This window comes from Somniosus microcephalus, chromosome 1 (assembly GCF_052327205.1).
Source record: "Somniosus microcephalus isolate GS21.2 chromosome 1, FLI_Smic_1.0, whole genome shotgun sequence".
NCBI lineage: Eukaryota > Metazoa > Chordata > Chondrichthyes > Squaliformes > Somniosidae > Somniosus > Somniosus microcephalus.
Window position 1 is genome coordinate 184,100,750 of NC_140987.1, and position 16,531 is coordinate 184,117,280.

Below are 16,531 nucleotides of genomic sequence, written 5' to 3' on the forward strand. Positions count from 1 at the left end.
CCACGTTATATTGCATCTGCCATGCTTTTGCCCAATCACCCAACTTGTCCAAATCATCCTGAAGTTTCTCGGCATCCTCCTCACAGCACACACGCCCACCCAGCTTTGTGTCGTCTGCAAATTTGGAGATATTACATCAAGTTCCCTTGTCTAGATCATTAATATATATTGTGAATAGCTGGGGTCCAAGGACTGATCCCTGCGGTACCCCACTAGTCACTGCCTGCCACTCGGAAAAAGCCCCATTTATTCCAACTCTTTGCTTTCTGTCTGCCAACCAGTTCTCTATCCAAGACAATACCTTGCCCCCAATCCCATGTGCCTTAACTTTACACGCTAATCTCTTATGCGGGACCTTATCAAAAGCCTTCTGAAAGTCCAAATACACCACATTCACTGGTTCTCCCTTATCTATTTTACCAGTTACATCCTCAAAAAATTCCAGTAGATTAGTCGAGCACAATTTACCTTTTGTAAATCCATGTTGACTTTGTCCGATCCTGTCACTGTTTTCCAAATGCTCTGCTATTACATCTTTTATAATGGACTCTAGCATTTTCCCCACTACCGATGTCAGGCTTACCGGTCTGTAATTCCCTGTTTTCTCTCTACCACCTTTTTTGAATAGTGGGGTAACATTAGCTACCCTCCAATCCATGGGTACTGTTCCAGATTCCATCGAATGTTGGAAGATGATCAGCAATGCATCTACTATTTCTAGGGCCACTTCCTTAAGTACCCTAGGATGTAGATTATCAGGCCCTGGGGATTTATCGGCTTTCAATCCCGTCAATTTCCCTAACACCATTTCCCTACAAATACTGATTTCTTTCAGTTCCTCCCTTTCATCAGACCCTATGTTCCCCGACATTTCTGGGAGGTTATTTGTGTCCTCCTTTGTGAAGACAGAACCAAAATATGAATTTAATTGGTCTGCAATTTCTTTGTTCCCCATTATAAATTCCCCTGATTCTGACTGCAAGGGACCTACGCTTGACTTCACCAATCTTTTTCTCTTCACATATCTATAAAAGCTTTTAGTCAGTTTTTATGTTCCCTGCAAGCTTACTCTCCTATTCAATTTTCCCCTTCTTAATTACTCCCTTTGTCCTCCTTTGTTGAATCCTAAACTGCTCCCAATCCTCATGTTTACTGCTTTTTCTGGCCAACTTATATGTCCTCTCCTTGGATCTTACGCTATCCCTAATTTCCCTTGTTAGCCACGGTTGAGTCACCTTTTTTGTTTTATTTTTATGCCAAACTGGGATGAACAAATTCTGTAGTTCATCCATGCTGTCTTTGAATGTTTGCCATTGCCTATCCACTGTCAACCCTTTGAGTGACATTCCCCAATCAATCCTACCCAACTCGCGCCTCAGACCATCGTAGTTTCCTTTATTTAAATTGAGGACCCTAGTCTCTGAGTCAACTACTTCATTCTCCATCTTAATGAAGAATTCGATCATATTATGATTGCTCCGACCCAAGGGGCCTCGTACAACAAGATTGCTAATTAATCCTTTCTCATTACATAATACCCAGTCTAAGATGGCCTGATCTCTGGTTGGTTCCTCGACATATTGGTCCAGGAAACCAAAACGTAAACACTCCAGGAATTCCTCCTTCACAGTATTGTTACTAATTTGGTTAGCCCAATCTATATGTAGATCACCCATGATGACTGCTGTGCCCTTATTGCACGCTTCTCTAATTTCCCTTTTAATGCCATGCCCAACCTCCGCATTACTGTCTGGAGGTCTATATACCATTCCCACTAACGTTTTCTGCCCCTTGGTATTTCTCAGTTCTACCCATACAGATTCTACATCATCAGAGCTAATATCTTTCCTTACAATTGTGTTAATCCCCTCTTTAACCAGCAATGCTACCCCACCTCCCTTTCCTTTTTGCCTATCTTTCCTGAATATTGAATACCCCTGGATGTTGAGTTCCCAGCCTTGGCCACCCTGGAGCCACGTTTCTGTAATCCCAATCAAATCATATTCGTTCACCTCTATTTGCGCAGCTAATTCATCCACCTTATTACGAATGCTCCTCGCATTAAGACACGAGGCCTTCAGGCTTGTTTTTTTAACGCTCTTAGACCTATTAGAATTATTATTTACTGTGGCCATGTTTGATTTAAACCGTTGATTTCTCTGACTGCCACTTTTGTTTTTCTCCTTCCTGTCTTTTGCTTTTATCCTTGTTTCCCTTTCCTCTGTCCCCCTGCTCAAGTTCCCAACCCCCTGCCATTTTAGTTTAAACCCTCCCCCAGAGCACTTGCAAACACTCCCCCTAGAACATCGGTACCGGCCCTACCCAGGTGCAAACCATCCGGTTTGAACTGGTCCCACCTCCCTCAGAACTGGTTCCAATGTCCCAGGAATTTGAATCCCTCCCCCTGGCACCATTCCTCTAGGTAAAGGAAGACAACACAGTGTGTTGAGTTTAGATGGGTGTATTGTTAATGATATAATAATGGTGACTTCAACCAGTTAAGTATTAATTGGAAATGCCCAATTGGAAGTATAGCGATTGAATCTGAGCTGGAAAGGATGGCACAAGACTGCTTCTTGACACAATATGTCATGGACCCTATTAAAGAGGGCTCACATCTAAACTTGAAAGCAATCAGGATGGCATCCACAATCTATAGGTATTGAAACCTCTGGGGGCCAATCACTATAATATGATCAAATGTAAGATTCTCTGGCAATGAGTGCCAGCAGGGCTGGGATGAAAATACATAATTTCAAGAAGGCAAACTTTGATGGAATAGGGGATAAACTAAAAGAAACTAAGAAGGATACATTCCTGAAAAAAGTTGAAAAATGGAAAACATTTAAAACTATATTAACATGCAAAACAATTATACAAAAGAGAAATAATCACAAGCTAACCCAGCTGTCTTCATAATGGCTAAATAAAGAAATTATAATAGACATTTGGAAGAAAAGCATAAGATATAAAACCAACAGGGAAAAAGAACAACTACTTTGATAAGGAAATGTTAAAAGGAGTTAAAAAGGTACTAGGAATGTAAAAAAGGCATGAGAGAAATATAGCAAAAATTGTTGAGCACAATAATAAAAGTACAATAATAACAGTGAGGAATTAGATATATAAAAGATAAAAATGATGAAATAATTGAAGATGGATTAGTTCAAATGTCATAGTTAAATACAAGAAGTCACACAACACCAGGTTATAGTCCAACAGCTTTATTTGAAATCACAAGCTTTCGGAGCGCTGCTCCTTCTTCAGGTGAAGTGGAGAAATGCATAAAGACACAGCTTATATAGTCAGAGAATCATGTCAGATGTTTACAGGTAACCTTTCCAACTGCCATTTATCACACCTCGGCAGAGAGATAATCACAGGAACACTCCTCGCCACGATGGACGTCTCGGCACTCTACACCAGTATCCCCCACGATGACGGCATCGCTGCGACAGCCTCAGTACTCAACACCAACAACAGCCAATCTCCAGACGCCATCCTACAACTCATCCGCTTCATCCTTGACCACAATGTCTTCACCTTCGACAACCAGTTCTTTACCCAAACACACGGAACAGCCATGGGGACCAAATTCGCACCCCAATACGCAAACATCTTCATGCACAAGTTCGAGCAAGACTTCTTCGCTGCACAGGATCTCCAACCAACGCTATACACCAGATACATCGACGACATTTTCTTCCTATGGACCCACGGCGAAGAATCACTGAAAAGACTACACGATAACATCAACAAGTTCCATCCCACCATCAAACTCACCATGGACTACTCCTCAGAATCAGTCTCATTCCTGGACACACGAATCTCCATCAAAGACGGACACCTCAGCACTTCACTCTACTGCAAGCCCACGGACAACCTCATGATGCTTCACTTCTCCAGCTTCCACCCTAACCACGTTAAAGAAGCCATCCCCTATGGACAAGCCCTGCGAATACACAGGATCTGCTCAGACGAGGAGGAACGCGACGGACACCTACAGACACTGAAAGACGCCCTTGTAAGAACGGGATATGACGCTCGACTCGTCGATCGACAGTTCCGACGGGCCACAGCGAAAAATCGCATAGACCTCCTCAGAAGACAAACACGGGACACAACCAACAGAGTACCCTTCGTCGTCCAGTACTTCCCCGGAGCGGAGAAACTACGCCATGTTCTTCGCAGCCTTCAACATGTCATCGATGACGACGAACACCTCGCTAAGGCCGTCCCCACGCCTCCACTACTCGCTTTCAAACAGCCGCCTAACCTCAAACAGACCATCGTTCGCAGCAAATTACCCAGCTTTCAGGAGAACAGCGACCACGACACCACACAACCCTGCCACAGCAACCTCTGCAAGACACGCCAGATCATCAACACAGATACCATCATCACACGTGAGGACACCACCCACCAGGTACATGGTACATACTCCTGTGACTCGGCCAACGTTGTCTACCTCATACGTTGCGGGAAAGGATGCCCCGGAGCATGGTACATCGGCGAGACCATGCAGACACTGCGACAACGGATGAACGGACACCGCGCAACAATCACCAGGCAGGAGTGTTCCCTCCCAGTCGGGGAACACTTCAGCAGTCAAGGACATTCAGCCTCCGATCTTCGGGTAAGCATTCTCCAAGGCAGCCTTCGAGACACACGACAACGCAAAATCGTCGAGCAGAAACTGATAGCCAAGTTCCGCACCCATGAGGACGGCCTCAAGAGATCTTGGGTTCATGTCACGCTACATGTAACCCCACCTGATGCAGGGTCATCCAGACTCGAGTCGACATTGGCTTGTTCTCTCTACACAGATGTGGCCGGACCTGCTGTGATTTCCAGCCAAAAAAAATGTTTTTTGTCTTTTTTTGTTTTTCATACAGACCCCAGCATCTGCAATATTTGACCCCTTGTGACCCCACCTCATTGTTCTTTGATGTAATGTTTCCCTGACTGACCTGTTTGGACACCATTCACACCTTTGACTGCTGTGATTATCTCTCTGCCGAGGTGTGATAAATGGCAGTTGGAAAGGTTACCTGTAAACATCTGACATGATTCTCTGACTATATAAGCTGTGTCTTTATGCATTTCTCCACTTCACCTGAAGAAGGAGCAGCGCTCCGAAAGCTTGTGATTTCAAATAAAGCTGTTGGACTATAACCTGGTGTTGTGTGACTTCTTACATTTGTCCACCCCAGTCCAACTCCGGCATCTCCACACCATAGTTAAATACAATAAGTTCACTATCATATTGGTCAACAAATGTGACTCAGAACAAATTAAGATCTCTGAGACTGACAATCAAAGACAGTGTCTTAAAACCTTTAAGATTTGATTTATACGTTTGGGTGAATGAATATCTGAACTGAACTATTGCAGAAGTGGTATGGAATTTATCAAATATCAGTTCCCTAAGTAACTTGCCTGGAGGTTAAAGAAAATGTCCCCCTACAATTGTTGCAGACTTGTATGGACCTTGCAAAGTGGATGTGCATTTGGGATGTTGACAAAAATACTGTGGAGTGGGGAAAAAGGCTTACATATACATTTCATTTATAAAAAAAAAAAAAAAAAACTTTGTCATGGAATGAGGAAATATAAAAGTGCACTCTTTACATATGAACAAAATAGATTTTGGATCTTGGTAAGTTGAGTGTTTTTGCTTTCTTATTTGTTCTCTGGATGTGGGCGATTTTGTCAAGGCCACATTTATTGCCCATACCTAGTCCTGAGAAGGTGGTGGTGGGTCTTGAACCACTGCAGTCCTTGTGATGATGGTGCTCCCACAATAATAAGTAGGCTATTGACCCAGCAACGATGAAGGAATGATGTGTGTTCAGAAACTGATCAGCGTAGGTAGGTCTGCTTCAGCATTTCACAATACTGTAATACCATGAGAATTCCCTTTTGTAATGCTATTTCATCTCTTTAGTGAAGACTGGCAAATGTCTGGTTCTGAGGAGGAGGAAGATGAACGAGAAAAGAGTACCTCAGGAGACAGCGAGTCTGACTACCAGCCCAACAACAAAGTAAAAAGCAGGAAACCTCAGAACAGGTAAAAGTTTGAGGAAACTCTAGTTAAGAGTTGGGCGAGTCATACAGAGCAGATAGGCACCTGTTCAATCACTGGTCTGTGCTGTTAACTGATCTCCACTAGATGATAAGGCTCCATAGTTTAGGGAGGAAAAAATTGGATAGGTTTCTCATTCTTGCAGCATACTATCCTGTGCCCCTTGTTATAAGTGAGCATGTGTGGATGTCAGGTGAGCACAGGATCAGGCTGGATGTTATGGCCTCTTCCACATCATTTTCCAATCCTCTCTGGCTACAGGTGTGGTGCCAGAGGACTGCTAACGTGGTAGCGTTATTTAAAAAGGGAGAAGGGGTTAGACTGAGTAATTACAGGCCAGTCAGCCTAACCTTGGTGGTGGGAAAATTATTGGAAAAAATTCCAAGGGACAGGATAAATCTTAATTTACAAAGACACGGATTAATCAGGGACAGTCAACATGGATTTGTTAAAGGAAGGTCGTGTCTGACTAACTTGATTGAATTCTTTTGAGGCGGTAACAAGGAGGGTCGATGTGGGTAGTGCGTTTGATGTAGTCTATATGGATTTTAGCAAGGCTTTTGATAAGGTCTCGCATGGCAGACTGGTCACGAAAGTAAAAGCCCATGGAATCCAAGGCAAAGTGGCAAGTTGGATCTGAAATTGGCTCAGAGGCAGGAAACAAAGGGTAATGGTCGAAGGGTGTTTTTGTGATTGGAAGGCTGTTTCCAGTGGGGTTCCACAGGGCTCAGTACTAGGTCCTTTGCTTTTTGTGGTATATATCAATGATTTGGACTTGAATGTAGGAAGTATGATTAAGAAGTTTGCAGATGATACAAAAATTGGCCATGTGGTTGATAATGAAGAAGAAAGCTGTGGACTGCAGGAAGATATTAATGGACTGGTCAGGTGGGCAGAATAGTGGCAAATGGAATTCAATCTGGAGAAGTGTGAGGTAATACATTTGGGGAGGGCTAACAAGGCAAGGGAATACACTATAAATGGTAGGACATTGAGAAGTGCAGAAGAAGATCAGAGGGACCTTGGAGTGCATGTTCACAGATTTCTGAAGGTAGCAGGACAGGTGGTTAAGAAGGCATACGGGATACTTGCCTTTATTAGCTGAGGCATAGAATATAAGAGCAGGGAGGTTATGCTTGAACTGTATAAAATACTAGTTAGGCCGCAGCTAGAATATTGCGTGCAGTTCTGGTCACCACATTACAGGAAAGATGTGATTGCGCTAGAGGGGGTGCAGAGGAGATTTACGAGGACGTTGCCTGGGCTGGGGAATTTTAGCTATAATGAAAGATTGATTAGGCGGGGATTGTTTTCTTTGGAACAGACGATGATGAGGGGAGACCAAATTGAGGTGTATAAAATTGAGCGGCCTAGATAGGAAGGACCTGCTTCCATTAGCAGAAGGGTCAATAACCAGGGGGCATAGATTTAAAGTAATTGGTCGGAGGTTTAGAGGGGATTTGAAGAGAAATTTTTTCACCCAGAGGTGTTGGGGGGGCGGGGGGTGGTTCTGGAACTCACTGCCTTGAAAGGGTGGTAGAGGCAGAGACCCTCATCACATTTAAAAAGTACTTGGATATGCACTTGAAGTGCCATAACCTACAAGGCTGGAAAGTGGGATTAGGGTGGATAGCTCTTTGTTGTCTGGCATAGGACAAAATGGGCCGAATGGCCGCCTTCTGTGCTGTAAATTCCTATGATTCTATGATCTGGGTAGCCTTCCCACATTCTTTGTCAAGACTAATGCTTGGAAAAGGTGCAGATGTGCTATTGATAGCAACAGAATGCTTTCTAGAATTTCTAGTAAGGCAATTCTAGTAGGGGAAATCTGGTAGGCACAAGATGAAAATGCAGAGCTCATCAATGTTACCTCAAGTCTAAGATATGTTACCAAGGAATGAACCCAGGGGTGTGTTGGTCTTTTGTATGTGAATATATAATTTATTTTTATTACACTGGATCTTCTGTAGCAGTGTTCAGTGAGTAAGATGAGAAGAATATTATTTTGATGGTATGTTATTGAGTAAGTAGGGTGTAGTGGATAAACATAAATGAATATATGTATTTGAAAAAATAGATTGTTTATATAAAAGTTTTAATATAATTTGAGGTTTGGGAATAAAGCGAATGTTTTTTTTTAAATAAATGAATTCATATGGGGGGGTTAACTTGTGCTTCGGGGAGAGTTTAAACGAATTTGGCAGGGAAATGGGCACCAGGTTGAAATAGAGTGGAGAACCAAGGCGCACAGAGGACTGGGAGAGACAAGCCGCACTAGAGTAAAAAATAGTCCAGAAATAGGAGGGATCAGACAGGGGGCAAATGTGAGGCTGTCTAAGATGGGTTTGGAGTGCATATGCATAGTGTGGTAAATAAGGTAGGTGAGCTGCAGGCACAAGTCGCCGCATGGGACTATGATCTAGTGGCAATAACAGAGACCTTGCTCAAAGAAGGGGAGGATTGGGAACTTAATATTCCTGGCTATAAGCTAATCAGGAAAGATAGGGAAGGAAAAAAGGGAGGTGGAGTGGCAATATTGATCCAAGAAACTTACAGCACTGGAAATTGATGATGTAGTTGAGGGGTCAAGGACAGAATCTATTTGGTTAAAATTAAGGTGCATGTATTCTGGTAGTAAACAGCGAATAAAGAGGAGGGGAGTCCAGAGTTAAAGTTAGAGGTTCCATGATGCGATAACGTTGACATAGGTAGGGCAGAGTCAGCCTGGAGCATTGGTTTGACAAAGTACCACTTAAGAGACTTGTTGGCAAAATTAAAGCCCATGGAATTTAAGGGACAGTTGTGCGTGGATACAAAATTTGTTAAGGAACAGTAAACAGAGAGTAGTGGTGAATAGTTGCTTTTCAAAGTGGGGGGAAGTATACACTGGTGTTCCCCAGGGGTCAGCATTAGGACCTCTGCTGTTTGATATATCTTAATGACCTGGACTTGGGTAAACAGGGCATAATTTCAAAGTTTGTAGATGACTCTGAAATGTAGTGAGCAATGTTCCCTTTAAGCCGCGCAGTGCACTGAAGCTCCAGCGCAGCTGGCTCACCGGCTTTTCTGTGGGAAAGACCAGACTTGCACGGTATTTTGAATGGGCCACAAAGCCCCTTAAAGGGGTCGCACACCCCAAAAAAATTAAAGGGAACATTGAGGATAGTAACAGACTTCAGAAGAACATAGACAGACTGGTGAAATGGACAGGCACATAGCTAGGAAGGATGTGAAGGCTTTGGAGAGAAGAGTGTTACTAGAATGGTTCCAGGGATAAGGGGCTTCAGTCATGTGGAGAAGCTGGGGTTGTTCTCCTTAGAGCAGTGAAGGTTAATAGGAGATTTGATAGAGTAAATAAGGAGAAACTGTTTCCAGTGTCGGAAGGGTTGATAACCAGAGTACACAGATTTATGGTGATGGGCAAAAGAACCAGAGGCGACATGGAGGAATAAACAGCGAGTTGTTGAGATCTAGAATGCACTGCCTGAAAGGGTGGTGGAAGCAGATTCAGTAGTAACTTTCAAAAAAGAATTGGATAAATACTTGAAGGGGGGAAAAAAAATTACAGGGCTATAGGGAAAGAGCAGGGGAGTGGGACTAATTGGATAGCTCTACCAAAGAGCTGGCACAGGCAGGATGGACTGAATGGCCTCCTTCTGTGCCATATCATTCTATTATTCTATACCAAGTAGATTAAATTGTATGTGAAATATATAATAAAGTATTATAGAATTATAGTGTATAATTTTTATGTAGTATGTTATGTATCCCTCCATGACCTCGCCCCTCCCTATCTCTCTAATCTCTTCCAGCCCGACAAACCCCCCTCGAGATCTGTGTTCCGCTAATTCTGGCCTCTTGAGCATCCCCGATTTTAATCGCTCCACCATTGGCGGCCGTGCCTTCAGCTGCGAAGGCCCTTAAGTTCTGGAATTCCTTCCCTAAACCTCTCTACCTCTCTTTCCTCCTTTAAGATGTTCCTTAAAACCTACCTCTTTGGCCAAGCTTTCGGTCATCTGCCCATATTCCTCCTCATGTGACTCGGTGTCAAATTTGTGTTTAATAACGCTCCTGTGAAGTGCCTTGGAACATTTTATTACATTAAAGGTGCTGTATAAATGCAAGTTATTGTTTAAATGGGAAGAGATATATATCAATAAATATATATACACTCTGAAGTTGTGAACTTAGTTTGCATCAGGCCTTTGAATGTGCAATAACAGAATAGACATGTGCAGGAGTACATCTCCCATGTAAAAGACTGCAGTTCTCAAGAGGCACAATAATGGTTCTCTTTCACACTCTGGATCTTTGTCTGTTGGGGGGGAAAGTGAAAAAAAATGTTTCTATCCCATCTACAACATTGCTGAGATTGACTGGATCCGTCACAAAGACCCTTCAGTCATCAATCACATTCTTTGTCCTGTTTGATCCCAAGCTGAACTTCAAACCCTGTTTAATGACAGTTGGCAGGAATGATCAAAAAGTTACTCCTTGAAGAGAATTATGGCTTTGGAAGAGTGAAAAATTGGGAAGTGAACGGGTATTCTGTTTTCTTCCATGATAAGATGAAAATTGGCAGTTTTCAAAAATTTTAGCCATAACTATTATTATGTTATTGTACTTAATTTTTGATTTTTCCCAGTGTTTTTTAAAAAAGAACAATTTTCAGCTATTTTGACCAATGGGCGCGTCCTAAGAAAAGTCCTGTCGCGGCCTGTAGGCCCTTCTGTGGTAGGTAGGGAAAGGAGAAACCTTAGGAGCATAGTAACACGAGTAGGACATTCAGCCCCTCGCCATATAAATTCAAGTTTTTCTTTATTTTAACCAGAGCTTTATGCAACTGTACCATCACTTCCACTCCTTTGTATTCCAGGCCCCTTGAGATGAAGGCTAACATACCATTAGCCTTTTTAATTATTTTTTGTAGCTGTCCACTAGTTTTGAGTGATTTCTGTACATGGACCTCTAAATCTGTCTGCTCTTCCACAGTCCCTAGCTTCTCACCATTTAGAAAATTCTCTTATCTATCTTTCTTGGGTCTAAAGTGGATGACCTCACTTCCCCACATTGAACTCCAACTGCCACAATTTTGCCCACTTTCTTAATCTGCAATGTCCCTTTGCAACTTTTTGTTCCCATCTACACTACTTACTGTGCCAGCTAACTTGGTGTCATCTGCAAACTTGGATATGCAGCTCTCTTCCTTCATCCAAGTCACTAATAAATATAGTGAAAAATTGAGGCCCCAGTACAGATCCCTGGGGGACACCACTAGTCACACCCTGTCTGGATTGCAGGAATAAATCTTCAGAAAGAGGCTATTCTTAGAGTTTCATGCTTGGTTAAAAAAAAAAAATAGAACCATGATTATGTTGTGAAATGAAGTGCTAGTTAAGGTAATTAAAACATCTTGCCAAAATGTCAAAATCATGTGAGCTCTTTACGTTGCCAGGCTATGGATCTGGCATGATAATGTATAATTATTTGAATCTACCTACACATATTTGGCACAGGGTTATTGGAAGAGAGGAGGACAGTGAGATTAGTTTTCGATTGCTCTAGTAAAGAGCCGATAGACATGATGTGCCATATGGCCTCCTCTTGTGCTGTAAACTTTTATTTGTCTTTGGAAGTCTTTTTACACAGCCACCAGAGGGCAAAGCCTTAGTGAAAAATATGTAAGCATCAATACCTGAATGTCTAATGGTGATGTGTGACGTAATATAACAATCAAGTTCTAGTTATTTGTATTATGAGGAGACCTGTTGCAGAAAAAGCAGAGTAATATGAGTCTTTTGGCAATAACACCAGTTTTTTTTAAGTCTGCAGGTTACTAAACGGTTAGTTTTATTCCAGGAAAATCTAGCTGTCCTGAAGTTGTAAAATTTGTCTGTTCAAAGCTTTGAATTTAGGCTTTACTGCTTCACTGGGCCCACTAATTTCATGATTTAAAAATTAAATTGTTGATAGTTTCACTAATTTATTATTAGTCATTACAGGTGTTTGATATGCCTGATGTCTTGAGAACAATGTCTTAGTGAGTAAATCTACTGCTTCGAGTGGTGCAGAATCATACAGATCAGGAACATCCCAACTTCAGTTCCTGGTTTCTATCTGAAGGGTGATTCCAGGAGCTGCAGATTTTGTTGAGAACTTCAGATAAGGGAATTCCAACTCATTTACCCTGAACAAGACCAATAAGTAGGCCAACAAAATAATTTTGAGCAGCAGAGGTTGCTAGGAACCAAGTCTGAACAGCAAAGGTTTTTATGCTCAAGCTCCGGAACACACTCTGAAGTAGACACTGTGATCAGGAAATACCCATCATAGAGTGCATTTTTAAATTTCTCCGTCTCTTCTGCAGGTAGTGACGTGAGCTGGAGTCTGGACACTGGAATCCCTCTGGCTGATCCAATGCAGAGGGGTTGCCATGCAATTTGAGCAGTGAGCCTAAACCTTCCATTACCCAATGCCTACACACACGCAGAGATTGGCTGGATAGCTATCTGGAGCAGAAACCCTGTCCGATTTCCTCCTCCATCCCAGCTTGGCAAATCCCACCACCATTCTGGGGAGGGTAGAATATTAAATTGCCTTATCTTGCAGTGTTCTTTCAACTGGAGGAAAAGGGTTTATCATGCATTTTGACAAAGCTGTGGTTAACTTTGTCCTTGATTCCAGGTCTCAAATCTCCCTGCAGTATACTACTTAGGAAGAGTTAGAATGGATGTGGAGGGAAAGGGTAATTGTCTTTTGGACAAGAGTAGTCTTCATTTTCAAGTGACGGTTGCGTACCGCACCAACTGTGATTCTTGATTGTGCATATTTATTCAGGAGCTAGTTTTTCCTGGGTATTTCCAAGTATCCCCAGCTTATCTTTACAGAAATGATCTGCACCCATAATTTAAATTTTTTTTATACTAAGTTTTTTACATTCTATGTTTTCAAGGTTTTTGACATGTTAGTGCTGCTTCCCTATAATGAATACATGTTGTTTGGAATAGCTCTTTTATTTCTTTCCAAGTTTGTTTATTGTGATCAAAATGTAGGTCATAGGGGACTGAATTTTAACTCTTCTATCCATGAACTTTATGCTAAGCTGCCTCCTTTTGGTTGAAAGAAATGAAACAAATGTGTCCAGGGGACTGCAGTCTCATAAATGCAGTGAGTTCTGCGTAAAAGTTTCCAATGAAGCAGGGTCACTTTGACTGCATATCTAACTGACTTTATTTCTCCTGTGGGCTATAATCTTAACTGAAGGAATGAAGATCTTCATCTAAAAGAGTTGAAATGTACCTTTTTGCTTAAAGATAGTTATTTATGGAGGTTTCATTTGAAACCTCCATAAATAACTTTGTCCATTTGGGCCACATTTCAAAACAATTGCAAATCTGGAACAAGAAAAGGTCACTCTGCCCATCAAGCCCATTCTTCCATAAACCACATTTAATATGCTCCAATAGACTCTACCCAACCCCATAATTTTTCTGAGGAAGGCAACCACCCACAGATAACACCCCCCCCCCCCCCCCCCCCCCCCCAACAAAGAAGCTTCTCGTCAGCACTACATGTAATCTATCAAAGCTCAAGGATACTGATCAAACTGCACAATTAATCAGTGGTCTTGGTAAGGAAGGGACAATCAAGTTCCATAGATAATTTGATCACCTATGAACTGAACTGTCAATTCTGCTCTTCACCAGATGCTTATCTAGTTTTGTTTTGCAAAGAATGGAAAATGTGCAACATTGAAATTGTCGCTTCTCTCCCAAAGTATGCCTTTTAGAACCATTATTGCTTAAGTGCCTATTTCAGTCTTTGAGAGATGTCAGGAAAATATACAGCTGGAAACTTATAATTGTGCACTTTATAATTAAAGGGTCAAAACAAAAAAGCTGAAGAAAGGAAAGGGACTAAAGAGACCAGCTGAATCATCAGATGATGACGACGAAGAACACGATAAGAGGGGTTCTCGTCGCCAGGCAACAGTTAATGTCAGCTACAAGGAAGATGAGGATGCTAAAACAGATTCTGATGATTTGCTTGAAGTCTGTGGGGAGGATCTCCCTCCTCCTCCAGAGGAAGAAGAAGAATTTGAAACGTTAGAGAGAGTAATGGAATCACGAGTAGGACGGAAAGGAGGTATGTTAAATCTTCAAAGGAGTATTAAAATACTACATCAGTAATGGCACATATTGGCTAGCAAGCTGGTAAAATAGTTTTGCTTATATAAATATAATAATTTGGTCATTTGTGCATCTCTTGATGAGTATGACCTTAATGCACTTACCTTCCTGACTTTAGGATTAGGTTCCCACCCTTGATTGAACAGATTTATGTTTCCTATGACAACAAAAATGTATTGGCAACTTTAGTGTACTTATTTCAATAAGTCATTGGAAAACAATGGAATTGTGAAGCAGGAACAAGAAGGGTGTCAGTGCTATTTGATTCTTATCTGGCTTCTCAATTATCAGATCCTTCAGATAATAGATGAATATTCTTCTCCCCTCCTGCAGGTATTTACTCCTTGCTGGATTACAGTCCCACTGGCATTGGGCAGCCCCAGTATCTTGGCTCAAGTGGCCATTATGTGAAGACTTGTCAGTTTATATGGGTGGCCTATTGCATTGCTAGCAGGGGATGGATAGATCTGTATTTTTGTGAACAAACATGAATGTTTTCCGATGCTTTGGCAACATAAGATGTAACTTGTCATGCCAATAAAGCGATTTGAATTGAATTGGATGGGTGCAGTAGAAGCATCACAGCCAAGCCTGATCCTGTACCCACACAGGCAACTTCCAGCAGAGGTTGTTGGATGGTGGTCAGGCATGGGGCGATCGTATTTTGTTCTGCATGATTGATATAGCATGTGACTGAATTTTAGAGCATTTCAGTCTTTGACTATGCTTTTGCAACTAAGTCTTTATCAACTCTACACAAAATCTTTTTAAAGACTTGTGAAAGGTTAATGTATCTAGACTTTTTTAAATTAAAATGATTTCTGTTTTAATTTGGCAGGTACACCAGATGAAAAATGTAAATTGTATACAAAAAGATTTTTCTTTTAAATTTCTTTAATTTAAAATATTTCTCATTGTTTAGCAACTGGTGCTGCCACCACAACCTATGCAGTAGAGGCTGAGGGTAATCCCAATACTGGGTTTGACCCCTTGAGGGAGGTTGGAGAACAGCAGTATCTGATTAAATGGAAGGGATGGTCCCACCTCCACAACACCTGGGAAAGTGAAGAAACACTTTTACAACAGAATACAAAAGGAATGAAAAAATTAGAGAACTACAAGAAAAAGGAGGAGGAAACCAAACGATGGTATGTAATGCAGATGAGAATCTTTCCTTTTAGCAAAATCTGACAGACATAAAACTTGCTGAAACCATACACATTTTTGTATTAAGTTTTGTTCTGTTGCAACTTTACACTATTAATTTCCTGTTGGAATTCATTGTTACAGCCCCCAAAATATTTTTTCTATGTGGTAATGTAAAAAGGAGGCTTTTACTACTTGAGGTCAATTAACTTCTTTACCTGTAGTCTAATGCTAAAGAACTATCTTAGAATTGCAGTAGTTTTTTTTTAGGCTGCCTGAAGTATATGTTTTATGAGCTGAATTGGGAAGATACCAGAGTTTGAGGTATAGTAGCTGGCAATTTCAGCCCTTGGCAAATCACTCCATGTAACGTAACAGGACCGCCTGACAGTTATTTTTGGCAGGTTTTGATAGCTTTAAGTTGGGGTATGTAATTAAAACATGATATTGTTTATACACAGCCAGTTGTTCAGTAACTTGAGTGTAGGAAAAACACTCAGGATATATACTGGCTTATTCTAATGAGTGCATCTTCCTGGGGAGGAACTACTTAATTTAGTGCTTGAGCACATCTATTGGCAGTAATGACCCAAAAAGCAGTATTGATGCCATCCACAGAAATATAGTGTAAATTTGGGGAAATATTTTGTGAGAGAATAAATATTAAGTTAATGGGGGAGAGAAATTATTTTCAAGCAGAAGTTCAGTGACTTAATCTCCAAGTCATTTGTTATGAATATCTTGTTTCATTTTAAACAGTGTATTTTCTTTGAAAACTTTAAAAAATTAACTTTATAGGTTGAAAATGGCATCTCCTGAAGATATAGAATACTTGAACTGTCAACAGGAGTTGGTAGATGACTTGCACAGGCAATATCAATTTGTGGAACGAATAATTGGTAAGAGTTCATAAGCAGGTACTTAATTGAAGCCCCCAAATGGAATGTGAGTAGGACAATATTGTTTTAACTTGTACTATAATCAGCTTGTATAGTATTAGCTTACTTCAGTAGTGTAGTAAACCACTTTTATCGTTCACTATCGTTACACTATGGTTATCACTGTTTATATCGTTACACTATGGTTATCACTGTTTACACTGTTGTATCAA

General features: G+C 41.2%; 1 protein-coding gene across 3 annotated transcripts in view; it reads left to right on the forward strand.

The window, feature by feature from the left end:
* chd1 (chromodomain helicase DNA binding protein 1) overlaps window positions 1–16,531 on the forward strand; it is a 198,448-nt gene that overhangs the window by 90,918 nt on the left and 90,999 nt on the right. For all 3 annotated transcript variants that reach the window (XM_085987895.1, XM_085987904.1, XM_085987912.1), the window contains 4 exons: window positions 5,948–6,070; window positions 13,968–14,230; window positions 15,197–15,422; window positions 16,219–16,319. In XM_085987895.1, the coding sequence (XP_085844021.1) occupies window positions 5,948–6,070; window positions 13,968–14,230; window positions 15,197–15,422; window positions 16,219–16,319 (713 nt within the window). The remainder of the gene's footprint in view (window positions 1–5,947; window positions 6,071–13,967; window positions 14,231–15,196; window positions 15,423–16,218; window positions 16,320–16,531) is intronic.